General features: G+C 58.8%; 1 protein-coding gene and 1 long non-coding RNA gene across 3 annotated transcripts; both read right to left on the bottom strand.

The window, feature by feature from the left end:
• CCM2 (CCM2 scaffold protein) lies at positions 1–26,772 on the bottom strand. 2 transcript variants are annotated; one of them, XM_044919957.1, is made up of 11 exons: positions 26,706–26,772; positions 26,460–26,596; positions 20,831–21,004; positions 7,736–7,819; positions 7,088–7,271; positions 4,156–4,292; positions 2,989–3,124; positions 1,912–1,969; positions 1,630–1,768; positions 1,259–1,397; positions 1–439 (listed from the first exon to the last, which is right to left on the bottom strand). In XM_044919957.1, exons 2-11 carry the CDS (start codon positions 26,469–26,471, stop codon positions 159–161), a joined length of 1,344 nt encoding a protein of 447 aa, XP_044775892.1. In that variant the 5' UTR covers positions 26,472–26,596; positions 26,706–26,772; the 3' UTR covers positions 1–158. The 2 variants fall into 2 exon arrangements, with proteins under 2 accessions (XP_044775892.1, XP_021559338.1); XM_021703663.1 differs by lacking the exons at positions 20,831–21,004; positions 26,706–26,772 and having other exon boundaries at positions 26,460–26,560.
• LOC110592605 lies at positions 19,193–19,930 on the bottom strand. The gene is made up of 3 exons (XR_002481115.1): positions 19,838–19,930; positions 19,438–19,629; positions 19,193–19,204 (listed from the first exon to the last, which is right to left on the bottom strand). It is a non-coding gene; the product is annotated as an uncharacterized LOC110592605 (long non-coding RNA).
• Positions 26,773–27,145: the final 373 nt, after the last annotated feature.

Genomic DNA, 27,145 nt, shown 5'->3' with positions numbered 1-27,145 from the left:
ATTCACATCGCAGTAAACTTCTTTGAAGGTCTCTGAGAGTTTCGACAAGAATGTCGTGTGCAAAACTGAAAGGACCCCCAGGACCCCTCCTGGGCACCGGCGCCCCGAGGCCGATCCTTCACAGTAGAGGGCGCACCGGTGGGCCCCTCCCGGCGCCGTCAGGCCGAGTCCCGGTCCATGCTGCAGCCCAGAGCCTCGATGTCGTTGCTGATGTCCGAAATCATGCGGTCCCACTCGTCCCCTTCCGAGGGCGCGGACTGGTCGTCGGAGCTGCCGGTGGCCCTGTTCCCGGTGCAGGTGGAGGTGGAGGCGGAGCTCAGGGCCCGCCGGTACCTGCCAAAACTGTCGGTGATGATACCTCGGCCGTCCTTCACCCCGATGGTCTCAAGGAAGTTCTCGAAGTGCTGGCTGTCCTTCTCTGGGATGAAGGGCCGCAGACCTGTGGACACAGAGTGCGCCTGACGCCAGGCCTCCTGCGGGGAGAACGAGCCTGCCCGCCCCACCCGCCCCGCGTCCAGCCCCGTCCGACAGGCACCACACGCCGGCGCAGGTCCCGCGTCTGCGGCGGGTGGCTGGCCCCATCTCCCTCCCTCGGGCCTGGTGGAACGGCACCCACAGGCCTCCGGGTGCAGAACGGGGGCGGGGGGGGGGGGGGAGGCGGGCTGCCCTCTGGGGGGTACCCCCCACTTTTGTAAGAATAAGCCAGAAAGGAACACGGAGCTGGGGGCCGGGGCCTCGGACCCCAGCCCTGGCTGCATGGCTGACCCCGGCGGGGAGGCCACAGGGTCAGCAAGGGCTCAGACTGCACGCAGCAGGCCAGGCCTCCGGCCCTACGTCCCCCGTGAGTGGAGAGCCCCTCAGTGGCTGCTGACAAGGGTATAACCCAGGCCCCCTGGATGGTGGGGGCAGAGCCCGGGAGCCTCCACCGGCCCCCATCAAGCAGCCGGGATCTCTAGGGTCAGCACTGTCATGCCCGAGGGCGTGGGCAGGTGGGCAGGGCCCCGCCCCCGCCCACCCTGCCCACCCAGCTCTCAGGGCCGGCATCTCTGCAAAGGCCGGTCCTTCTACCCGGAAACGGGGTCCACTCCCCCGTGCGCAAACTCCTCGTCACCCACCGAAACCCACGGGAGCGCCAAGCCCCTGAGGAGCCGCACCCTGGCCCCCGCTCCAGGGCGAGCAGCTCCCGGCCGCCCCTCAGTCTGGCTGCCACGGGCAGGTCCCGCCAGTCGCTGGCAAGGGCCCTCGGCGCGGGGCTCACCGAGCAGCAGGAACTTGCGGCTGTCCCCGTACAGCTGCCGCAGGTTGATGCAGAACTCGTGCACGGACGCCCCGTCGCGGTAGTCGTGCAGCAGCGCGGCAAACTGCTGGATCTCCTGGGAGGACAGCTTGGTGCGCAGCTACCCACGGCGGGGGAGGGGTGTGGCGGTGAGCGGCGCCGCCACCGCCCCTCACCTCACCCGCAGCGCCCCCAGGGAGCGCGCCCGCAAGGAGCCCAGGGGCACGCGCGCGCACGGAACCCGTGAGGTCAGCGGCGAGGCTGGGGGTCCGCTGAGCGGCCCGTCCCCGAGCCCCGCCGCGCGCCCCCCGCCCCCAGGGAGCCGCCGCAGCTCGGGCCGGCCCGGGGCGCACCGTCAGCATGTAGTCCTGCAGCAGCTCGGTGGCCGTGGCGCTCAGCTCGCTCTCGCTGACCGTCTTGGCGTGGGGCGCCGGCTGCGCGCAGAAGGACAAGGGCGAGACGCCGCCCGCGAGCGCACACTCGGGGAAGGAACTGCAAGGACGGAGCCGTGGGCACGCGGCTCCGGGCCTCCACCTCGCGCCCGCGCCCGCGCCCCGCGCCCCGCGCCCCGCGCCCCGCGCCCCCCTGCGGACGCGCACTTCCGGCCGGGGGCGGCCGGCGGGCGGGGTACTCACAAAGTGCCGGCTTCCGGCTCATACGGCTCCTTCACGTCCACCTTGGTGGAAGAGTCGTCTGTACGGGGTGCGGACACAGGGCCTTCCGGTTACGTGGGCAGGGCCACCGAGTCCCGGGGCCCAGCACCCCGCGAGACGTGGGCCCTGGCGGGGGCACCTGCACGCCTTCGTGGGCAGAGCCACAGGCCCCCCGGGGGGCGAGCACCCACACCGGCTCCCCCGGGGGCGTCCCGACCGGCACCACCTGTCGCAGGTGTGGGCCTGAGCGCAATGCTCCGGTCTTGGCAGGACGCCCCAAACGGGGCGCTGAAGAGCGCTCCCCGAGGGCCAAGGACAGCACAAGCGGGACTCGTGGCTGCCGCGCGGCCTCCTGGGGCCGGGTCACTTTGTCTCCTCTGCCGCTTTAGACGAGGACTGGGATCCCAGAGGTCGGACAACTTGCCCCACCGCACGGGGCTGGCCGAGGGCAGGAGCCATGGCCAGAGGCAGGGCTGGCCCCCAGCCTGGACCCGGTGGGCTCCACGCAGGCCGGGAGGCGGGACCCCCGGCACCAGCAAAGAGCCCGGGACCCCGCCGCTACTCAGGAAACACCGGACGGGTGACCTAAGGTCCGCGTGACACAGGCCGTGAGGGACACGGACACCGTTCTGCACAATGCTGAGCTCGGAGAGGCGGCTGAGAAGTGCGGAGTCGGGGAGCGGTGCGAGGAGCAGGGGGCGCCCCTGGTGCCTGGAACACCGGGCTGAGTGAGCCGCCTGCCCAAAACGCTCCGCAGATACAGAGGAGGGGGTGGCCTCCACGTGCTCCCGCCACCCAGCCCCAGAGCTGTGAGGCCTGGGGGTTCCTCCCCACACACACCGCCTCCAGCCCCCGCCCTCTGTTCGGAGGCAGCTGAAGGGACTTCAGCTGAGAAGGCGTTCCCTGCCCCCCGACGTGGTGCAGGAAGCCGCCAGGCTCCCGGGGCGGGGCCGTGTCTGCCTGCAGATGGACCTGGGCAGTGGAGTCTGGGAACGAGGCACTGGTACAGAGCCACAGGGACGGGGACAGCAGCGCCACTGCCCGCCCACGCCCACGTACCGCTGTGAAGGGACAGGTGGTGGGTGGGTGTCGAGGCCCCGTCGAATATGGCTCTGTCCAGAAAGTCGATCGTGGACTCGGTGTACACGATCTGGAAGACCTGCCCCAGCAGAGAGCACAGCTCCTCCGCAGCGACCTGCCGTGGGGACAGAGCCAGGCCTTCCTGGGCAGCGTGCCGGCCACCTGGCTCCTCAGATGCCCAACCAGCACCAGGACCAAGGGCCCCTGGCCTCCCACTGCCCGACGGGGCCACATGGGGACCAGCTCACGTCCAGGCAGCTCTCTGGACCCGAGGGGGCCAGGTGTGCCAGTCAGCTGCCAGCCCTCCTGCTCCCCGCACCTGGCCCACCAACACCCTGCCCAGGCTGCTGCCCCAGGCTCGGGGACAGCACTCCCCAGCACGCGGGGACATGGCTTCACACGCGTGCTGTTAGGGCAGGGTCCCCAGGGGCAGTTCTGCCCCTGGACATGGGGAGTGACCAGAGGGGCCTGCAGTGGGGACAGGCCAGGGAGGCAGCCCCATGAGGAAGAACTGGCTAGAAGGTGGGCAGAGCCAAGGAGGGCACTGATCAAAGGGACCCCAAGGCAGGGGGTCCCCACTGCAGTCTTACAGACACAGAAACTACAAACAAGGTGACCAAGGAGCTCCTGGAGGCTGGCAGCCCTTGGGTAGCTGAGGGGGACCCAAGCCCTAACTTGCCACTCCCAGGGCACAGCTTGGGGTGCAGAGACCACCACCCCCATCAGCGCTGGGGAAAGGGTGAGGCCCCTGGAAGAGAAGGAACACAGCCTGAAGGCACCAGACTCAGTGAGCCGGACAGGGGCCTAAGCAGGGCCCTGAGCATGTTGTGGGCGGGGTCTGGGGGAGGTGGGAGGGGCCAGGGTTGGGGGCTATGGGAGGGGCCTGAGTCACGGTGCGGGAGGGACCTGGGTGGGAGGGGCCTAGGTAGGGATTTGAGAGGAGCCTGGGTGAGGGTGTGGGAGGAGCCTGGGTGCGGTGGGCGAGGGGCCTGGGGGTGGGAGGGGCCTAGGCCGGGATAGGAGGAGCCTGGGTCAGGGTGTGGGAGGAGCCTGGGTCGGGGAGGTGGGCGGGGCCTGGACAGGTTGTGGGCAGGACAGGCGCCGGGTATCGGCGGGCCTGAGTCCCAGGTCCCACCCTCTACTCACCTTGCTCTCTGTGGCTAGGATTACCAGGCAGCAGGCCTCCACAGGCCCCACTCCGCTCTCGGACAGGGAGACTGCGGTGAGGCCTCTGGAACTTTCTGCACACAGACTCTGGCTGGGGGAGATGCCAGGGTCCTGGGCTGGGAAGTCAACAGCGCAGCAGGTTAGAGCAGGTTGGGAGCTTGACAGCAGGCTCTAGGCAGGCCCTACCTGGCTCAGGTAAGGGACAGGCGTGCCCGCCGCCCCACCTTCCCAGCCAGGCTGCCCCCATCCTCACTCCGCGGCGGCTGCGCTGGCCACTGCTCACTGAGAACTGCCACCCTACAGGGCCCTCTAGCATCCCTGCCGTGGACGATGCTAGTATCTTGGGCTGAGACATGAAATGGCCAATATTTAGCTGCTTTGGGTCTACACACAAGATGGTATTCCCAGGGTTCCGCTCACAGGAACCAGGGGCGTGAACACAATCCTGACAGATGGGGACACTGAGGTGTGGGGCCCAAGGGCGTGAGAGGGGCAGAGTCCAGGAGGGGATGTGGACCCCGGCCCACGTTTCTAACACTCTGCCCACCACCTCGTCAGACAAAGGTCCCAGGGCGCGGACGCCCGGGGCAGCTCCCGGCCTGCCCACAGCAGGGAGGGAGGGCCCCGCCCTGGGAAGTACGAGCACATCGGACCGGGGAGCAGGAGCTGGAAGTGAAGCTCACATTCCCCCTGATGCTGGGGTGTCTCCGGACAGGCCCACCCCAGCACGGAGGGCACCCGAAGCTCAGACGTGGCTGGGAGCCGGGAACGAGGCAGAAGCCACACTCGGGACGGGTGTGCCCGCAGAGCCCGGCGCCTGGCACCCCGTGAGCCCCACGAACGCCGCCGTCAGACCCCAGGACCGCACCGCCCCACGGCGGCCACGGGCCACAGGCCCTGAGCATGTGAAATGTGGCAAGTGCACACGGTGCCGTGTGCGGAGTGCAGACTACACACAGGGTCTCGGGGGAAGTACAAAGAAGACAGGGGACATCTTGTTAATAATGGTCATACTGGTTATGCATGGATACGAAGGGCTGAATAAAATACATTATTAACACTGATTTCACTTGCTTCCTTTCACTTCCTTTACTGTGGCCACTAGAACATTTTAAGTAGCTCTGTGGCCCCCAGCATTGTCTGACGTGAGCATTCCCGGTCGTAGCCCCACAGGCTGTCCTCACAGCTCTGGCTTCAGATCCCCCATCTGCCGTCCGACACCCACAGAAACACCCTCCGCGTCTGCACGGTCTGCCCCGCCCCGCTGCGCCTGGACATCGGGTCACCTGCCCTCCAAGCAATGCCCGCCACACGGAGCCCCTGCAGCCAGACCCAGACCCCACACACCCATGTCCCCCCACGCTGCCCCCCAGGCACCGGCGCAGCCTGGCCCGCAGACGTGCACACGTGGGCTGCGCTGGTAGGCACTTACTAAACACGGCCAGCACACTGAGGACCCCTACGTGCACGATCCCATACCCAGCACGCTGGGGCCACTGGGACGCGCAGACTCATGGTCTCAGGACCGTCTGCTAAAATGAGGAAGCTACCCAGGACACAGGGATTCCTTCTCTTCCTTTAACTCAAAAGCCCTCAAAGCTCTGGGTCCCGGTTTCCGTCTCATTTTGCAAAGCATCTCCTACAGAGCTCATTCTCTCCCTCGCAAAAAATCTGTTACCCCTTTCTTAGCAATCTGCTCTAATGATTAACGCTGATTTGTGTCCCACCACGCAACCAACCAGGGGGCCCAGCTCCCCGCCCACCAGCTTCCACGCCTGCAGGCGCCAGTCAGAGGTCAGTCTTCCCATTGCTTTTTGTCCCTCAGGATGCCCCAGACCTCGGGCCTCCTGCGGGACCGTCCGCGCCCAGGTAGGCAATGGCAGGAGCCCCGATGAAGCCCCTTCCCAGGCCGGCCCACACCCCGCTGGGCCCCCCGCCAGTCACTCAACCTCTGTGCTCCGCTACTCCATTTGTGAAGTGGGAGAACACGGTCCTCACCGTTGAGCGGGATGTTACACCAGGTAATCCGTGTCCCAGGCTTTCTCCTAGTTTGAGCCATTTTTTTACATTAAAACTGTTACATATGGGCAGCAAGTAACGCCCATCATTCAACAGTAGATGTACCGAAGGGAAATGAGGAATAAGCAGAGCACAGAGGAGTGTGGTGGGCCCGCAGCACCCCTACCGATCTGTGCCGTGAGAGGCCCCCAGGCTCAAGGGGTCACGCGAGGAGGCTCACCAGGGCCTGGCTCTTAAGAAAATCTCTCGGATCTGCCATGAACTGCCGACCTCAGGCGGAAAAACAGTTTCCCTCTGCACTGCCTGAGCCCCCCTCGGCCCCCGCCACGGGCCCTTTGGAAATGAATGGCTTCAGGACCCTGTCCGGCTCCAGAACACCCAAAGGAGCCCACGACGAGCTCAGTACTGCAGCGCCAACCTCAGAACCCCACCCGAGGGGCGTGACGTCTCTCCTCGTGTCTCAGCGACTTGGTACCAGGCAGAGGCTGTGGCTCTGGTGGGGGGGGGGCACCCCATCTGGGAGCCCCGGGAGGTGACACTGGGCCCCCAACCGCGGGGGGGGGGGGGGCCCCGGAGGCGGGGGGCGGGGGCCAGTGCCTGGTTTAAGGTTCCTCCTGACTCTCTTACAAGGACATGCTCAGGACGTCTGGGACCAGGAGCTCCACAGCGGTCTGGTCTCCTCTCTGTACCCAGCTTTGGGAAGCCTGTGGCCAAAGGCAGGGCCCACATGTTGGCGGGGCTGAGCGAAGGCCCCCTCTCAGGTGGCAGCTGACCCAATGCTGGAGAAACTGTGTCCAGAGCTCCACTAAATTCCCAGACTCGCTCCTGAGAACAAAGATGTGGGCTGTTCCTGCCAAGGACCCCTGACCCCGCCCCCCCCCCGGGTGCATACCTGTCTTCAGGACCACCAGGTGCGAGGCGTCATCCCGCACGTAGGACACAGCAGCGATGTCGTGGATGGGGACCCTGAGGATGGTGTCCTCCCCGTCCCGCCAGGCCAGCTTGACGTTGTAGGCAGACAGGCTGATCACAGCGTCGTGCTCCTGGGTCAAGTGTCCGGGGAGCTGGTGGGCTCTCTGGAAGGGACGCAGCGCATCAGAAGTGCAGGCCTGCCACGGCCCCCAGGAACCGTGCACCACGCACAGGCCAGAACTCTCCCTACGCCCCGCCACGCCTGCTCCGGGAGCTCTGTTGCTTCTAGAGCTGCTCTAATTCAGACCTGTGGTGTGTGCTTTACGTGTCTGGAAAATGTGAATTCTGAAAAGAGCCCAAAACCACAAGGAGCAAAGCCTGGAGAATAAAGTTCACGTTCAGACAGGTTCAGTCTTTATGGCCCAAGAGCCAAGCACACCTATGAAATGACGGGACAGGGTCCTCCCTCCCAGCCGTGAAGGTCCAGTGGCAGAGGACCAAGAGCCAGCGTCAGAGTACGAGGCTCAGAGGTCAGAGTTAGGAGCTGAGCAGACTGAGGGTCAGAGGTTGGGGTTAGGAGGTATCACAGGCCAGGGGTCACAGGTCAGGGTCAGAAGGATGGGGTTACCTTTGCATTGTCTATGAAATGCAGGATTTCGGTCCTACTGGAGGGATTCAGGTATCCTGGTATGGACGTTAACTGACCTAAGTACTGCAAGAAAGTGAGGAGAGAAGCTGCCATGAGAAAGGGAAGATCAGCCCAGACCATCGTGGACACACAGAGAACACAGCTTGGCTTCCGCCTTCCACCACCAGGCCTGCTGGCCTGGCTCGGGGTGGGGGGCGTGGGGTGCGGGGGCCCCTCCGCTAGGAAGTGTGCTCTGAATTCTTAGGGCAGTCTCTCCCGGCTCAGGAGACGCTCCCACACCTGCCGTGTACCGCATTGTGAGGACTGTTACCCGTCACAGGGGCCCTTCCTCAAGCGAACTAGTTCTGCCAGGGACAGAAATACCCAGCTCCGGGCGCCTGGGTGGCTCAGTTGGTTAAGCGACTGCCTTCGGCTCAGGTCATGATCCTGGAGTCCCGGGATCGAGTCCCACATCGGGCTCCCTGCTCGGCAGGGAGTCTGCTTCTCCCTCTGACCCTCCCCCCTCTCATGTGCTCTCTCTCTCATTCTCTCTGTCAAATAAATAAATAAAATCTTAAAAAAAAAAAAAGAAATACCCAGCTCCTGCCTAAAGGGGGAAACAGCGAGAAGCACGTGTGGCCGTCACAGTCCAGGGGCACTGGCTCCCTGGAGGAGCGAGACAGACTGACCACAGGACGGCAGAGCACACCCCTCCCCACAGCCATCCTCCAGCCAGGTAAGGACACGGCCTCACGCGGAAGGCCCATCCACCGCCATGCCTGTTACCCCATACGTCACGTCCAGCTGACGACAAGGGCTGCCGAAAGCTGAAAACGCCGTCTGAACAGCAGGGCAAGCACCAGAACCAGACACAGACATGGCAGGGCTGTTCTCAGGGGCCACCGGACCCAAAGTTTAAAGCAGTGCGATTGGGGATGCCTGGAGGGCTCAGTCGGTTAGGCGTCTGCCTTCGGCTCAGGTCATGATCTCGGGGTCCTGGGATCAAGTCCCCCATCAGGTGCCCTGCTCAGCGGGGGTCTGCTTCTCCCTCTGCCTCTGCCCATCTCCCCTGCTTGTGCTCTTGCTCTCTTTCTCTGTCAAATAAATGCATAAAATCTTCAAAAAATAAAATAAAGTTTATAAATAAAGCAGTGGGATTAATGTGTTACAGGCTCCAAAAGAAAAAGTGGACATTGTGCTTCATGGGTAATGTAAGCAGAGAGATAGAAATGCTAAACACAGATCGATGGGAAATGCCAACGATCAAAACCACCATAACAGAAACAAAGAGGGATGGGTACGGCTGATGGATGCATCTGTAGGCTGGACACAGCCAAGGGAAGGGTCAGCAGGCGTGCAAATACGTCAAGATACATCAACAGAAACTTCCCAAACTGGAAAGCAAAGAGGGAAAGCATGAAAAAGATGGAACAGGATATCCAAAAATGACCAGGAAATTCCAAAAGTTGTGCCAGGCATGTGGTGGGATGACCAGAGAAGCACTAACGACAGGCTCCAGACCACAGATCCAGGACTGAGAGAGCACCAGGCAGGACACACAGGGAGAAAAGAGAAAGCGGAATAAAGACAGAAGCCTGACACCTAGCATTTCATAGTCAAACTGTAAACAATCACAGAGAAAACCTTCAGGTAAACCACAAGACAAAAGCACCTTACCCACAGAAGAACAAGGATAAGAATGATAATCAGACTGGGGCTCCTGGGAGGCTCAGGCAGTTGAGTGGCCAGCTCTTGGTTTCGGCTCAGGTCATGATCTGAGGGTCGTACGATCGAGTCCCGCATCAGGCTCCACATGCAGTGTGGAGCCTGCTTAAGATTCTCTTTCCCTCTCCCTCTGCCCTCCCCCCCGCCGGCTCTCCCAAGCTCACTCTCTCGCTCTCTCTCTAAAAGTAAATAAATAAACCTTAAAAAAAAAAAAAGAAAGAAAGAATGAGGATGCCTGGTGGCTCAGTCAGTTAAGCGTCTGCCTTCGGCTCAGATCATGATCCCAGAGTCCTGAGATGGAGTCCTGCATCGGGCTCCCTGCTCAGCGGGGAGTCTGCTTCTCTCTCTGCCCCTCCCCAGCCCCGCTCGTTCTCTTTCTCTCTCACAAAAATAAAAATACTTTAAAAAGAAAAAGAATGATATTGGACTTTTCTTCAGAAACAATGTAAGCACGAGAGGAATGAAACACTCAAGCATTGACAGAAACCCACCAACCTGCAATTCTGTATCCAGTGAACCAGTCCTTCAAGCAAAGGAGAAATAAAAACTTTCTCCCGCAAACGAAATTTGAGGGATTTTAAGATTTATTTATATTTATTTATTTGAGAGCAAGAGAGCATGCACACACACTCTTGATCTCAGGGTTGTGAGTTCAAGCCCCATGTTGGGCACAGAGCTTACCAAAAATGTTTTTTAATTTTTTTAATTTAAAAACATTTTTTTAAGTTTTATTTAAGTCATCTCTACACCCCACATGGGGCTCAAACTCATGATCCTGAGATCAAGAGTCATACATTCTACCAACTGAGCCAGCTAGGTTCCCCTAAAAAAAATTTTTTTTTAACTCAAGACCCAACTACATGTTGCCCACAGGAAACCCACTTTAAAGAGGGACCTTACTTAATGAAAAGAGTTCTCGGAGAAGATGTGACAATCCTTCACATGTATGTACCGAACAACAGAGCATCAAAATACACAAGGCAAAGACTGATAAAACTGCAAGGAGAAATAAATGAATCCACAATTGCAACTGGAGACTTCAAGACACCCCTCTCTATCAGAAATGGACAAACCCAGCAGGCAGAAAATCAGTGAGGACACAGGTGAACTCAACACCCTCAACCAACAGGATATAATTGATATCTATAGACTACTTCATCCAATAGCTGCAGAATAGACATTCTTCTTAAGCTCACATGAACATTCACCAAGAAACTGCCACTCTGGGCCATAAAACACACCTTAACAAATTTAAAAGACTAGAAACCATACACAGTGTGTTCTCAAATCACAGTGGAATTCTTTGAAAGACACAAGAATAGGGGCGCCTGGGTGGCTCAGATGGTTGAGCGTCTGCCTTCGGCTCAGGTCATGGTCCCAGGGTCCTGGGATCGAGCCCCTCATCGGACTCCCTGCTCGGCGGGGAGCCTGCTTCTCCCTCTCCCTCTACTGTTCCTCCTGTTTGTGCTCTCTTGCTCTGTCTGCCAAATAAATAAATAAAATCTTTAGGGGCGCCTGGGTGGCTCAGTCAGTTGGACATCTGCCTTCAGCTTGGGTCATGATCCCAGGGTCCTGGGATCGAGCCCCATGTTGGGCTCCCTGCTCAACGGGGAGCCTGAAAAGATAAACAAATTTTTTTTAAAAATCCATTATCAGAAGGTTGCTTTCATGAGTATAAAATCAGAAAGAAAAAGAAAGAAAGAAAAAAAGAAAGACACAACTATCAAAACACACATAAAAAAATGGATAATCTGAGTAGGTATATGATCTATTAAAGAAATTGAATTAATAACCTTCTAAAACAGAAAGCACCAGGCCTAGACAGGTTCATGGGTAAATTCTACCACACACTAAAGGAAGAAATGATACCAAGTGTCTATAATCTCTTCCAGAAAATAAAAACAGAAAATATCCTAACCCATTCTATGAGGTAGCATGACCCTAGTATCAAAATCAAAGATACTACAAGAAAGGAAAAACTACAGATCAGTATTTCTCATAAACATAAATGTAAAAATCCTCAACAAAATATTAGCAAATCAAATCCAACAAGGCATAAAGATATTTATATAAATTATATAAAGATAATAAATATACATGATGGCCAAGTTGCATTTATCCCAGGTAGGCAAGGCTGATTCAAAATTCAGAAATAAATTAATGTAATCCATCACACATCAACACTCTAAAGAAGAAAAATCATATCAGATCAACAGACTCAAAAAAAGCATCTGACAACATCCAACACCCATTCATGACAAAAACTCTCATCAAACGAGGAATAGAAAGAAACTTCCTCAAATTGATACAGAACATGTAAAAATACCTACAGCTAACATCCTCATTAACAAGTGAGATGCCTGAAGATTGCTTAAGATCAGGAGTAATACAAGGATGTCCTCTCTCACCACCGCTTTTCAACACTGTATCGGAAGTCTGAGCTAATGCAATGAGACAAGAAAAAAAAAAGGTACAGATTGGAAAGGAAGAAATCAAACTGTGTTTGCTTTCAGACGCTCTCTCCGACTGAGGAACCAAACAGGCAGGTCACTCTGGGGATTACCAGGTGCAGGTAAGGTACACACAGGGGCCCAAGTTGGTCCGCCCAGGGCCGTGCCAGGCAGTCAATCGCCCGCTCACACAGAAGAGGAGCTGGCGGACATGCACCCAGAACACGGCGGCAGGTACAAGTCAAGCGGCTGAAACTTCAGGAAAGCTGCTTTCAGCAACTGTCCGTGTGGGCCGGGCAGCTCTGCAGGAGACATACACTCATTCTGAAAAGTTTTCTATTTCATCTTCTCTAAGTTGGGGGCTGGGGAGAGGGAATAAAGCTAAACTGTGCACTGGTTTCCCCACCCTCTCTAGGGCTGAGAATCTCCCTCTGAAAGAGCAGCTTGAGAATAAATAAGCAGCACACGTAAGCAGTGGCTCATACTTAGCTTCTCACCAATAAACATTCCAGAACGTTTCCACAGAGCGGCAGCTGGCCAGTGCCTTTCCATCTGCTTCCTATGCGCATGTGTAAACCAAATGCAAATGCCTCTTTACATCGATCAGTATTAAATTTCATCTATTCTCACAGTTCCTGATTTCAAAACTTACTACAAAGCCATAATAACCAGACAATATGGTACTGGTATAAGGAGAAACATACAGACTGACGGAACAGAATGCAGTCCAGAAAGAAACCCTCACATACGTGGTCAGTTGATTTTTGACAAGGCAGCAAAGACCATCGATAGGGAAAGGGCAGTCTTTTCAACAAACGGTGCTGGGAGAACTAGAGTTGCACACAGAGAAGAATGAAGTTGGTCTCTTACCTCACAGCACATACAAAAGTTAATTCAAATGGATCCAACCCCTAAATGTAAGACCTAAAGCTCTAAGAGTCTTAGAAAAAAACAGAGAAACAACTTCATGACATTGGATTTGGCAACGATTTCTTGGTTATGGCACCAAAAGCAAAGGCAATAAAAGAAAACAGATAAATTGGACCAAAATTAAACATTTGTGCATCAAAGACCATAATCAATTAAGTGGGATGACAACCAACCAACGGGAGCCGGTATTTGCAACCTTACGTCTGATAAGCAGTTAATATCCAGAATATGTAAAGAACCCCTATAACTCAACAACCAAAAGACTACACAACCTGTTTAAAAAGTAGGCAAAGGACTTAAACAGACATTTTTCTGAAGAAAATATACAGATGGCCAATAAGCACATGAAAAGATGCTGAACATCACTAGTCACTAGGGAGATGCAAATCAAAGCCACAATGAGACTACTTCACACACCCATTCCGATGGCTCCCATCAAAACAGAAAATAAGGGGCGCCTGGGTGGCTCAGTCGTTAAGCGTCTGCCTTCGGCTCAGGTCATGATCCTGGGGTCCTGGGATCGAGTCCAGCATCGGGCTCTCTGCTCAGCGGGAGGCCTGCTTCTCCCTCTCCCGCTCCCCCTGCTTGTGTTCCCTCTCTCGCTGTGTCTCTCTCTGTCAAATAAATAAATAAATGAAATCTTTAAAAAAGAAAACCATCGGGGGTGCGGGGCGGTGCCTGGGTGGCTCAGTCATTAGGCGTCTGCCTTCGGCTCAGATCATGATCTCAGGGTTCTGGGATCGAGCCCCGCATCGGGCTCCCTGCTGGGCGGGAAGCCTGCTTCTCCCTCTCCCACTCCCCCTGCTTGTGTTCCCTCTCTCACTGTGTCTCTCTCTGTCAAATAAATAAATAAATAATCTTAAAAAAAAAAAAACAAACTGAAAAATAGAATCACTATATGACCCAGCAATTCCACTTCCGGATAGACACCTAAAAAAACTGAAAGCAGGATCTCAAAGAAATCACCCACACTCACAGCAATGTCATTCCTGATAACCAGAACACGGAAGCAACCCGGTGTCCATCGACGGATGAGGGGCAAAACCAACTGTGGTCCATCCACGCAGTGGAACGTGACTCAGCCTTCGAACGGGAAGGGAACCCTGCGGTGTGTCACGGCAGGGATGGACCTTGAGACATTACACAAGTGAAATAAGCCTGTCGCAAAAAGACAAATACTGTGTGGTTCCACTTATACAAGGTGAGTAGGGGGTTTATGTTGTTGTTTTTTTTATTGTTGTTGTTTTATTTCTGTGGAAGCACTTGTTATTTAGAACTGCCAAAGTATATGCTCAGCAGTGTGCCCAGGTTTAAAGGTGTAAATGGGACAAAATAAATTGTGAAAGGAAGTGTAGCTGACTGAACACTACAGTTGTAATAAGTCTTCCACTTTTTATAGGATTTTTGAGCACATAATTATGCGAATATTTTAATGTTTATTAATGTTTACAGTGGAATTGTGAATAAGCTTTCAGTGGACTATCTCCACCCTTGACAAAAATATTTTGTCCTTTTCCTATGTAATTTCAGAGTGCTCAGACTCCCGCTAGAGCGGCGGCTGGCAGGGGCTGTGGGAGGGGGAGTTTTTGTGTTGGGAGAGCTTCGGGTTTACGAGGGGAAGAGACTTACAGACGGAGGCGGATGGTGGTGACGCCTACCCAACAGCACGAATGTACTTAATGCTCCAAACTGTGCACTTAAAGACGGTGAAGATGGGAAACTTTGTTCCATGTATTGTCACAAGGAAGCAAGGGGCGCCTGGCTGGCTCAGGTGGCTGAGCCTCCGACTCGATCTCAGCTCAGGTCTTGATCTCAGCGTCACGAGTTCAAGCCCCACGCTGGGCTCCACACTGGGCGTGGACCTACCTAACGACGACAGTAAAGCAAAAGCAGAGACTGAACAGACACTCGTGTCCCCACGGTCACAGGAGCATGTTCACAATAGTCAAAAACTACGGAACCAGCGCCACGTCAGTGATGGACGAACGGGTCAGTGAAACGGGAGTGTGTATACACCAGAGTCGTGCTCAGTGTTAAAAAGAAAGTTCCAGCACCTGCTGCAACACGGCCACACCAGGTGGACGCGAAGCTGAGTGGAAAGAGCCGGTCACAGAAGGACACTCCGCGTGACTCCGCGTGCACGAGGTCCCCAGAGCGGTCAGATCCACAGGGAGAGCAGAGTGGGCGGCGCCAGGGGACGGCACGGGGGGCTGGGGTTTCAAGGGGACAGAGCTTCCGTTCGGGGAGATGAGAACGTTCTAGACCCGGACGGTGGAGGCCGCACAGCAACGTGAGTGTGCTCAATGCCACGGAATCGCACACTTAAACGTGGTCAAAATGGGTTAAAATGACAAATTTTGTCATGTATATATATATATATTTTTTAATATTTTATTTATCCATTTGACAGAGTGACAGCAGACGAGCAGGGCGAGCGGCAGAGGCAGAGGAAGAAGCAGACTCCCCGCCGGTCAGGGAGCCCGATGCAGGTCATGACCTGAGCTGAAGCCACCGAGGGGCCCCTGTCGTGTATATTTTGCCGCAATAAAAAAGTATCTTATTAGCTTTCCTCAATAATTTCATTTGCTCACAACTTTTTGACTCCTAGGCAGCACGCTCCTGTCTGTGAACGGTGCTTGGCGGCAACGACAGTGCCCGGTGCGCATGCGCAGGACTGCCCGGGGACTGCCCCCGCCCGCAGCCTGGGGGGGGGGGGTGATGTCACCCGTCTCCTCCTTATCTCAGTGCCACCGTGCTGCAGACCCAGCTAGCACATCTCCGGAGAGGATCCTACTTCCTTCATAGGAAGGCGAGCCGCCATTCATTTGAGATTTGCTTCACAGTAACATGATTCTTGGTAAAACATTTTCACTGCAGCTGTCATCCTTGTTCCAATTCCAGATGGGACAAGGTGTGCCTGCTGGACAGGGCTTACCATTCCTGTCCCATCGTCCTGCAAGGTCCCCTAATGGACGCCCGCACCCCTTCGAGGTCAGCAGCGGCTGGCCCACACCCAGCGCGGGGGAAAGGGCGTGGGGCGCCGGGCCGAGCAACGGATCCCAGCACGTCAAGGGCACGGCTACAGGGGGAGAACGTGACGAAGCGTGAGAGGCCCCGAGGGGACGCGTGACTAGCAGTCACATCTGTGCCGACGGCCCCGGCATCGGCGAGGTGGGAGATGAGACAGCCAGACCGTCTCAGGCACCACCCACCCCGCTGCCCTCCCGCCGCCTTACGGGACCACAGCGGGCACGGAGGCCTGCTGGCGAGCTCACGCTCCAGCTCCAGACACAGGAAGTGCTTCCAAAAACCACTGCTGACGGGACACAACAGAAGTCCGTTTTTATACTGACCCCAAGGTGGCCCCCCGACAACGTCCACCCACCACTGGCCTCGGTCGGCAAGATCCCCGCAGCAGAGCGGGGCCTGACGGAAGGAAGGGCAGGATTTTCACATGGGGTCGGGGACACCAGGGCGGGTGCACGACTTCTCAACACGCCAGGCCTGCCCAAGTGGCCCAGCCCCACTTGCTGGGCGACAGACCACACACACACACACACACACACCGTGGCAAACTGTGGGAGAAGGCTTGGAGAGGCTCAGAGGTGGGCCCACCCGTGTAAGACGGGGAACCCCACGCCGCTGCTCCCCCTGCTCCCTGGGAGGGCCGGGAAGACACCCTGCTCTGGAGGACAAGCAGCTCCGAGAAGGTGCAGCTGACGGCAGGAGACGCTCACAGAACTGGGAGCGAGCGGGCAACAGGACCCGGGGAGCAGCGCCAGGCAGTTGGCAGGAGCCGCAGGAGCGGCCGCGGAGGGGCAGTGGGGTGTGGCCTGCGGGGGCCACGGAGCCCACGGGAGCCACCTACTGCACACACGAGGACGCCACCCAGCGCACGGCTCGGGCATAAAGGATCGATCCCTGACACAGGTCCCAGACGCAGAAACGTGGCTGAAGGAGAGACGGAGCCCCAAGAGAAGGCACCTGCAGTGCCCGGGCAGACACGCTGCAGAGATGCCCCCAGAGCCCCTGGAGGGAGGCCTGGAGACGGTGCCAGCACCCTGGGACCTGGACGGCCCACGAGGTCCTGCCGGGGCGGGGGCATAGGGGCCAGGCCCAGATGCGCGCACGGCGCGTCCTCGGCAGCCAGACCCACGTCCCCCATGTAACAGGAGCAGGCGTGCTTAGCAGCCTCCAGAATGCGAGACCTACTGCCGTACAAAAGGCCGCGTGGCAGCCCCTGAAACTCATCCCGCTGCTGCCCCGGCCACGGTTCCAAAGCAGGAACAGCGTCACTGCCAGCGGCCACAGCAGAGATGCGAGCTGCCCTCCAACACCCGCGTGGCGCGTGGGACGGCGGGCTCCACCTCATGCCCAGCCTAGCTCTGCAGAACCGGTGGGCCGTGGCCGTGGCCTGCGTGAGGGAGCTAGACAGACTCTTTGTGAGAGAAGGTGAGCTCGCGGGACAAACACATTCCTCTCCAAAGCCGCCAGGAGCCACTCCCATCCACCCTCCGGGATGGAGCAAAGCACAGTCACAGTCCTACCCCAGAGCCGCGGGACCCCCGTAGAGACGCACGAGGCCCTCCCCGTTAGCTCAGCCTACGCGCAGCTGATGGAAGGCGGAGGCCAAGCCGGGCTCACCTGGCTGGGAACAGGCCAATGCACACAGCCCGTCCCAGGGGCACACTCTGCGGTCCCCAAAAGGCGCCGTCCCTCGAGGGGGCCAACCAGGCTCGGGTGGCTGGTCAGCCCTGCGGAGGGAAACGCTCTTTCCTGGTGAGGACGGATGCAAACTCCAGGAAGGGGTTCGCCTGTCCTGCCCGCAGCGTCTCGGCCAGCTCCAGTCCATCCCAAGTGAATCTTTGCACATACGGGTGTAGAGCGTGGGCTGAGGGTCACGTTTCCTCTGCGGTGTCCAGCAGCTCCAGCACCGTGCTGAGACCGTCCTGCCCCTGTCAACGCTGCGTCTGCACCTTCGTCGAAATCCAGCGGGGCATGTCAGTGTGGGTCCGTCTGCCGATACCGCGTGAGAGCAGACGGCCTGGCTCCTCTCGTTTCCTCTCCAGCGATTCTGCTCCTTCTCCCTTTCCATATACATTTTAGAGTCATCTTCGGATCTACAAGAAACTCGCTGGGATTTTGATAAGGATTGCATCGAGCGGCGCGTGGGTCTGGGAATACGTGACACACTGACCTGGTTGAGTCCCCCACATGCAGATCTGTGCTTCCCTGTGCCCCTACTATGTGCTCGGAAAATCCCATACACGTCTGGTTCCATTTGTACCTGTCTTTCTGTTTCTGAAGTAACTGTAAATTTCATTTTTAATTTTGGTGCCCACTTTGGGCGCGTATCGTGGCTCATACACACATCCTGTTTTCCTGAGTTTTTTCATCATGAATGGGTGTTGGATGTTTTTTTTGCATCAACTGATAGGACCCCTTGAGATTTCTACCTCGGCCTGTCGATGTGATGGCTTCCCTCTTGGGATCCCGAGCCAGCCCCACGCCCCTTCAGAGTAAGTCGCCCCTTCTCTTTCCAGGAGAGACTGTAGCCCTGGCGTCCATTCCCTGGACACGGGAGGGAATCTTCCAGCAAGAGCAGGCGGGCCTGGAGATCCAGACGAGAGCCTGAGTGTCCTCAGTAGTCACAGAGCGATCCAAGCCAGCCGTGCCGGCCCTACGGAGGCCGGCACCCCCTTCTGCCTGTGGATGAAGCGCTCTCCTCACCGTTCTCCAGACCTTCCGGCTCTGCTCTTGACAAGCTTCATGGTGACGCATCGGTGTGAACTGCTCCGGATCCGCCCTGCTTGCGGTACACTCCGCTTCTTAAATCGCTACGTTTGTCTTTTGCCAAATGAGTGACATCTCGGACACGACTCCCTGGAACAGTTCCTCGGCCCCTCCGGCCAGGACTCTGACGACGCAAGAGCTGGAAAGCGCTCTCTGGTCCCACGGCTGCCGCCAAGGGGGCTCCTCTGTCCCGCGGGTCATGGCGGGCATTCTGGCTCCCCTGGCACCCCACGGACACCCCAGTCCCACCCGGGTTCATCAGGGGAGAAAGTCCCTGCTCCCGGCCTGCCCTCCTCCGGGGTGGGCGCTGGCCGCCGCTCGGCCTTGGCTGGCACCCCTTTGCTGGTCTTTTGTCCAGACGGAGTGGCTTTCATTGGGGTCTGTCCACACCTGTCTGTGCTTCTGGGTTGCTGGCCTCTTCGACTCCACGCCTGGGATACATGAGGACAAAGAGAAGTTGGGCGCCTCAGCTGGGGCCTCACCTGGGGCCCGCAGGTCCCTGTGGGTCTGCCTCGCGTCCACCTTGCAGAGGAGCTCGAGGTCGCTGCATGCGCAACATCCAGGATTGTAGCTGTGCCAAGAAAGAGGCCCAGGGAGAGGCACGTACATGCACCCCACCTTCTGGAAGCAGAAATCCCCAACTTTTACCTTTCGGGGTTTAATAGGGGCCACCTTCTCCCGCACCTGCCCTGTCCTCAGGCACGGCTCTGACTCTCCCCGGTTCTTCCCCAGCCCCTACCCAAACGCATAAAAAACATCCTGTCCCCTCTCCCACAGGCACTCGGGCCCAGTCCCGAGTCTCACCAGGGCCTGGGCTCTTCCGCCCTGCCCGGAATCCTCCCGGCTCCTTTCTGGATGGAACCCTGGCCCTGGACCCACGTCTCCGCCTTCGTGGTGTGTCCCATGCCGTGAGGCAGCATGTCCTCCGGTGGCTCCCTCAGAACAGGGTCGGCCTGGTCACCGTGGCGGGACCCCTTCATCCTGCGAGGTCACGCTCTGCAACAGGTCCCGCATCACCGCCCGGAGGCCGCCTCTCCTCCTCCACCCCTGCGGGGCCTCCGGGGTCGACCCTACAATCTCCTTTTGCTCTTTCTGTCTCCCGCTAATTCCCTCTCTCTTCACCTTCCGGTCATTCTTTCTGGGTGCCTTTCCTGACTTTCGTTCAACCCCTGTAATGAACCCTTTAAGACACACACGGACGTACCTCTCGTTCCAAAAGCCCCGTCTGCAGCTCTTTATTTAGAAGTGGAGCCTGTTACCTCAAAGTTCACGGTGCTTGCTCTTACCTCTCCGAGGACGTTACATTCACACACCCCCCGTTTCCTGCGTGGCTGTGGCCACATTCACACTTGCCTCTCGTGTTTGCCGTGGGCTCTATGTCCTTGGACGTGTATGAATCCGCGCTGCCCCCGACAGAAGCCACGCACACGGGCAGTGTCACCGGCCGCAGCTGCGCTCAGGCTGGGGGGTGGTAACCCCGGCTTCCCCCTGAAGGCACCCTGGGGACCCACGTGTGGGCAGGCGAACGTTCTGGAGGCTCGGCAGGGAGAGGGGCGGGGGACTCTCCACTCCGTACACGGGCTTCATTGGTCTTCACTTGGGGTCGCTCCAACCCTCCTCTGTGCCAAGTGTCCCCACGCCTGAGCCTCCCCAGTCCCCCGTCTCTGCCAGGGAGGGACACCACTCACCTCCCCTGTCACCTGATGGCCAGGCGAGAGCAGAAACCCCTCCAAGGACACCAACCACCCCACACCCTCCCCGGCCGGGGGTCGGGCTGGACCACCGCATCCTCTGAGAGCCCTCGGTCCTGGCGGGCTCCGTGAACTCCGCTCCCCCACCTTCCCCGGCGCCCCCTCCAAGCGCAGGCACCACGCTCCTGACGGACCCCCCGACCTCGAGGCCGCAGCCCCTCGCCCTGGCTCATTTTCACCAGGGGGCCGCGTGGGGGGCCGCGTGCGCCACGCTTACCCGCAGGTGCCTGCGCAAAGGACTGGACAGGGTTTGGGAGACCCGCGCCCTCGGCCGTGACCACAACACGCGGAACACAACACGCGCCCGCCCTCGAGAGAAAGGAGGCGGCCGCTCCCACGGAAAGGGCTGGAAATGGGGCCAGCAGACAGGCGCGCGGAGCGTGAGCGGTCACCCGCCCCAGCAGACAGGCGCGCGGGCGGGCGGCGCATCGGGCGGCCGGACTTACCTTCACCTCCTTCTCGATGTAGTCGCTCAGCAGTCTGTCGGGCTCCACGCGTTCCGGCAGGGACAGCGCCACAGTGTGCAGAGGGCGCCGCTCTGTCACCTTCTCATGCGCTTTCTTATCTCTACTCTTTTCACCTTTTAGGAATACTCGTTTAAACGGAGACACAATTCCAGGCTGCAGGCAGAAACGGCAAGGGTTGGAGGTCGTTATTCACGAAGGCTCCGTGGGCCCCACAGCGCACCAGCCAAAGCGGCCGAGCCACCACCACGGTCCCCATGCAAAGGGGCTGCGCGCGCGGCCGGGAGGACGGCACCGGGAATGCCGCTGGGGCAGGGGGAGGGGCCGGAGCCGCCTCGGGCGCGCGGAGCGGGGCGGCCCTCCACCGCTCTCCCGCTCCGAAGGGCAAGGGCGCGCTCTCCAGGCGAGTACTCTCGTGGCTCAGGGGAGGCGGGACGGGGAGGATCCCCCAGAAGACAGCAACGTAGCGCCAGCCCAGCCCCTGGCTCCGGCGGGCCCCCTCGCTCCAGGAGCCCGGAGCAGGCACCGCGGCCTCAACAAGGGATGCAGCTCCGCGGCCGCGAGCCCAGCCGCTGCCTGCGTCCACACCTGCGCTCCGCGTGCCCTTCCCGCCGCCAGGGCCTCCCTGCCCCGGGGGGCTGACCACACTGGGCGACGCGCACGAGGGAGGCTAATCCTCCCCGCAAAGTAAACCTACAGAGCGTGAGCCAGGGGGCCCAGGAGCGGGCCTGGTGTCCCTTCCCTGGGACCCCGCCAGGAGCCCCTCACCCGCCGTGGTCACCACACACCTGCTCGCTGCTTCCAGCCACCCCAAAGGAATACAAACCGGAGAAAGCAAGATGCCAACGCACGGCCTGGGCAGGGAACCACCACACAGGGACCCAAAGTCCCCCTCAGACCAAGGAGGCAGCCCACCTGCCCAGACGGCCCGGCGCCCGACCGTAGCCAGGACCCACAGGCTCGGCTCGGACCCACGCTCACAGGATCAACAGAGACGAGCTACATACCTCTGTCACCGACCGGTCCTTACGAGCTTCTCCTGCACATGGGGGAAGTTCAGCCGTAGGCCGAGTCCCGCACAAACCAGTGCCGTGACCTTTGAAGCCGTGAGGCTCCTCACCAACCCATCAGCCTCGCAGGCGGTGGGTAAACAGGTGCACTGACCCCCCACAAAGGCAGTCAAGGCCTCGGGGTCTCTCCCACCTGCACCCACCAGCACACTCTGCCCTTAAGCAGCCCCCCCACCTGGGAGCACCCCTCCCCTCCCTGGAGCAGCACCCCACCCACACACCCCGGAGCACCTCCTGGTTCCCACTCCCACACCCCTCCATGGAGCCCCTCCAGGGTGAGTGGGCTAAGGCTGCCACCGAAGCTGGATGATGTCTCCACGGAGCTTCATTTACTTATCTCTCTACTCTTTATATTTCCAGTTTCCACCTCAGCAAGGTCTTTACGTAAGGATGAGAGCCCCTCCTGCCTACAGATGCTCACACTTCAGCTGAGACAAGATGCCCAGGGCCTCAGAGGCACACGGACGCACTGCAGAAGGAAGGGAGCATCTCCAGGGAGCCTGCCCGCCCCTGGGGTCTGTCCAGGCTCCGTTCTCTTCAACCCCTGGGAGTTTCAGGCCTGCACAATTTAGGGGCATGGCCAAGAGTGGGGGGTACTCTGCGTGAAAGCCTGGGGCCTCAGAGCAGGTGGGCGGCACATGTGGGGAATGGTGGGAAATGGTCACCTGTAATCGGCCAAACACCTTCAGGACATTTTAAGTTGAAAATGACCCTGGAGGGCGCCTGGGTGGCTCAGTCGTTAAGCGTCTGCCTTTGGCTCAGGTCATGATCCCAGGGTCCCAGGATCCAGTCCCGCATTGCGTCAGGCTCCCTGCTGGGCGGGGAGCCTGCTTCTCCCTCTGCCCTTCCCCCTGCTTGTGCTCTCTCACTTGTGTGCTAGCTCTCTCAAAATAAATAAAAAATATATATATATTTTTTTAATTAAGGGCGCCTGGGTGGCTCAGTCGTTAAGCGTCTGCCTTCGGCTCAGGTCATGATCCCAGGGTCTTGGGATCGAGTCCCACGTCGGGCTCCCTGCTCTGCGGGGAGCCTGCTTCTCCCTCTCCCTCTGCCTGCTTCTCTGCCTACTTGGGCTCTCTCTCTATCTCTCTGTCAAATAAATAAATAAAATCTTTAAAAAAAAAAAAAGAAAAGAAAATGACCCTGGAAATGTGGTAAAGCGAACACCACGTTTCACCAGCCCTACCCCAGGCAGGCAGGCCACGCGGGACTGGGGCTGCCTCTCTGGCCCGCACCCCGGTCAGCAGGGCCATTCCTGACCCCTGCCTTCCGTACACAGAGCACCTCCCAGTTCCTGTGACGGGCACGTGCAAACCTTGACCCTCTCGAGACGTGCGAGCCCCACAGACGCAGACGTCTGTGCCCACACCATCTCCCCCTGGCGACCCCACAAGGCTTGCCCTCCCGATCATTACCAGCCGGGGCACAGGCTGAGGGCGGGTCTGAGCCAGCGGCACACACAGCCACTCACACGCGCTCTCCCACCTCTCTCCACCTCTGCTCCTGGGAGCAACGGAAATCAACTCTGAGAGGACAGGTCTGCGAGGTCGGCCTCTGACCGTGACGCCCACGGCAAATCACCAGATCCACAGATCGCACACAACCCATGGTGCCCCCCTGTGCGTGAGGTACAGCTCACAAAATCGCAGTCAGCACGCACACCTGGCCCATGCTGGGAGGGACGCCGGGCCTCAGCCCTGCAGCCCACCCTGAACACAGACCCTCTGCGGGCGGGTCAGCAGCCCCTGTGTGGCCCCTGCAGCGCGAGAAAACCCGACAGCCCACTCCAGAGGCCCCCGCCTGCCCAAGGGCCGCCACTCCCGAGGCGGAGCCCCACCCCGTCCTCCTCGGCCGCCACCCCTTGGGACCCCGCTCGGGACCCTGGCACCCGGGGGAGGGGTAAGTGCTGCTCAGCAAACGCTCGGCGCCCACGCTGCCCAGGCGTGGGAAGGCCCCGTGGGGGAACGAGACGGCTCCTACGTCAAGAGAGCACAGGCAGGCCGGGCAGTGAGCCCAGAGCAGGTGACAGGCGCTGAACGCAGGATGGAAACCTGCGCCCGGAGGCGCACGTCAGTGGCGACTGCCCTGCCTGCAAAGGTGTCGCCGTGGCAACAAGGCCCGAGCCCGCGAGGCACGGCCCCGCCGGCCAAGCACGGCCCGGTGGGGACAGCCTCCGTGCGGAGCCCTGAATGCCCACGCCACCGGCTTTTACCGCAGTGGTGCACGAGCTTTCCCAGAAAGTGGAACACTGAAACCCTGGGTAGAGGAACGGCTCGCGGCAAAGCTGCCCCTTCCCACTGCCACCCGAGTGCGGGTCAGCGGCGAGTTCCCTGCTGGCCGCAGGAGGCGGGGCCCTCCGCCTCTGCAGACATGCCGCGACCAAGAGGGCACCCCGGCTTTGGGAACGGACGTCGCTCTTCAACGTGAAAATGTAAAGTGAGGTTCTGGCTAAGAAAACACATGGAGAGACAATTCAGAAATTCTGACCCAGAAGCAGGGTTCCCGAACACGACCACACGATCTGAGGCCCGGGGTGTTCAAATCACACGATTAATTTCTGGAACATTCTGCAAAGCAAGACGTCGAGTTTTAAAAGCGTTTCTAGCGGTACCAGTGCCCCTCTTCGCTCAACAGGAATTTTTACTGAGCGCTGATGTTCATCGTTATCACCAAAAGGATCTCATAATCCCTGACCCCAGAAGACAAAGGATGAACTCAGCCCCCAGAAGGAGCACGATGCTGAGTACAATTTCCCTTCAAGAATGGAGCCCGGCGCTGGGTGTGGCCCGGGGTCCACCTAAGCCTAAATCTTCTGTGAAGAGAAGGGACCCTGAGGGTCCAGTCCGGGGCGGGGGCAGGGATGCGGGGCTTCTGTGGCACACAGAACACCTGCCGTTTCTATAACCGAGGGGAACTTTCTGAACTGGCTTGGAAACGAGCCCTAGGTCCTTACCTAGTCTTACGATACCTTCCATTCCGTGCTTGAAACCACCTTTGAAGTTGGGGACCTAGAAGGTCGCTCTTAAACACTCAGTTCTGGCTGCTGAGCGTTTCCCAGAGGAAGGCCTGACTTTGCAGGGCTGAAGCTCGGCTTCTCTGCTCACCTGGGGCGTCCGGGCTCTGAGCAAGTGTGTCTCCTACGTAAATTCTCGGAGGCTAACGTCTCTGCCAGAGCATCTAACTGACAGCGAGCAATGCATCTCTGAAAGAACCAGCACAACCACTCATGGGGCAGTGGTCTCCACTTGAGACCAGAGCTAATCATAAGGCGACACACCAGCTGGCTACATGTGCACAGCGCTAGGTTCGGCGTGCCCTGCACGAGGCCCCAGCAGCCAGGAGGCGAGGGACTGCGCAGAGCACCCTGAGCGCCTTGGTGCAGGTCCACACGTTCTCGAGGACTATCTTACCGATCCTTTAGTTGATACAAAACTGCCCCCGAACAAACACTTTCCAAGTGCAAGGCCGCGGGTGTCCTTAAGTCCAGCATTCAGCAAATGCCTAACAAGTGCGTGGTCGATGCCCGACCCTGGGGCTGCCACGTGAGGGAGCCTCCATCCCTCCCCGGGGCCCGGCGGACGGGCAGCTGCACGCAGCGCTCAGGGCCGCGCAGGGCTGCGGTCAAGCCCGGGGGAGGCACCGAGGCCAGAGTGGTGGTCGAGCAAACAGCTCATGGGCCCGTTTCGGCAGAAACCCGAGGCCGGGCAGCCAGCAGGCGCACTCGGCACCATGCCACATCCTCTCCCTAGAGCTTCTAGCCACAGAGCACCTTCGTGTCACGCCCATGCGGCAACACTGCCGACCTTTTCTTGTTTTTAAGACTTTTAAGTCTTCGCTACACCCCGTGCGGGGCTCCAACTCACAACCCCGACATCACGAGTCGCAGGCTCCTCCAACAGAGCCAGCCAGGCGCCCCCAGACTCACCCCCAGGGCTCATCTTAGTATCAACTAACTACCAGCATTCTCGGCTACGTGGGTCAACAGAAGCGCTTTTAAAGAAATCTTCGGCACGAAGTGCCCACCAACAGGAAAAGAACCTGTTTGAGGGGCTAGATGCCCAGGAGGAGCAGGACACAGCCCGCGCCCTCCAGCCTTCGCCAGACTGCAAGGCCCCCACCTCAGGGCCCCCGACGGCTTGCGCGGGGGGCACACGCAACTTCTGTGGGGTCCTGGCACAGACAACATTCTGGATGTGTGTCTACCGGCGCGGTGGGCTCTTTGTCTTCACCCTTTCCCTAAATCACATTCCTACTCAGATCCTGCGTCCTAACCAACCACAAATCCACGTGAAACCTGCTCTTCCCCCGCAGATGGGACACCTAGGCCTCCTACTCCTTGGGTTAAGACCGGTGGGCCCTCCTCATTTGTTCACCGACCGCCACCAGCCACCGCTTCTCAGACCCGGAAGCCAGAGGGAACCCTCCTCCCCTCTTCCCAAAGCGGGGATCGTGGGCCTGGGTCACCCTGGCTCATGAGCACACCCCCGACGGGCCCACACGCTCGTTCTGGCCGGCTCCTTCCCCGCTGGACTTGCACCTACCTCGTTCTCCATGGGGCACCCGCTGGAAAGTCTGAGGAGGAGCTCTGGTTCCTCCCCCTCTGCCGAAAGTTACTGTGCATTCTCCTCTGTTCACTTCTGATCTTGTTGAAAAATATGGTCAGATGTTAGCCCTCCCTCTGAAAAAAATATGTGAATGAACAGGAAGACCAGAAACCACAGCTTCCTTCTGCAAACCCCACTGAAGCTGTTTACCATTTGTTAAAAAGGGTAAGAGACAGGCAGCACCTCAAACTGCTGGCCAAATCCAACGGCCGCGAGCACAAAAAGATCCGAGTAAAGCGCCGTGTGCTGGAGGTGGTCAGGAGCTCTCGTGCCCACGGCGGCCTCCCCGCATTTCTAGCCAGTGCCGTGTGGTCCGCTGAAGGACGTTATTCTGGAAGTCCAACCATTCTGCAACTCCACTGCTAACAAGAGTAACCAAGCAAACCCGGACCCCACCCGTGCTCAGGGCTGGGGCAGAGCGCGCCCGCGGAGCCCTCAGCCTGCAACAGCCTCTGTGTCCCCCGGGACTCCCGAGTTTGAGTTCCCCACGTGACACAGAAGAGCATGTTTCCGAGCAAGTTCCTTTCAACGTCTTTAGGGTCAAACCTCCCCATCTAGAAAGCAGAAGCTGGTGTGCTGATGGGGAGGCCTGACGTGGAATATTCCAGAACAGCCTGTCAACA

The sequence above is a fragment of the Neomonachus schauinslandi genome, chromosome 12 (genome assembly GCF_002201575.2).
Source record: "Neomonachus schauinslandi chromosome 12, ASM220157v2, whole genome shotgun sequence".
In the NCBI taxonomy this organism is placed as follows: domain Eukaryota; kingdom Metazoa; phylum Chordata; class Mammalia; order Carnivora; family Phocidae; genus Neomonachus; species Neomonachus schauinslandi.
Note: the sequence above shows the minus strand (reverse complement) of the source record. Positions and strands in the feature narration are given on the sequence as shown.

Excerpts from the sequence above, each read along its gene's own strand:
- CCM2 (XM_044919957.1), bottom strand. Across the intron at positions 3,125-4,155 it reads TCCTAGCCACAGAGAGCAAG|GTCGCTGCGGAGGAGCTGTG; the intron begins GTGAGTAGAGGG and ends TCCCCACGGCAG. Across the intron at positions 1,769-1,911 it reads GAGCCGGAAGCCGGCACTTT|TTCCTTCCCCGAGTGTGCGC; the intron begins GTGAGTACCCCG and ends CCGTCCTTGCAG.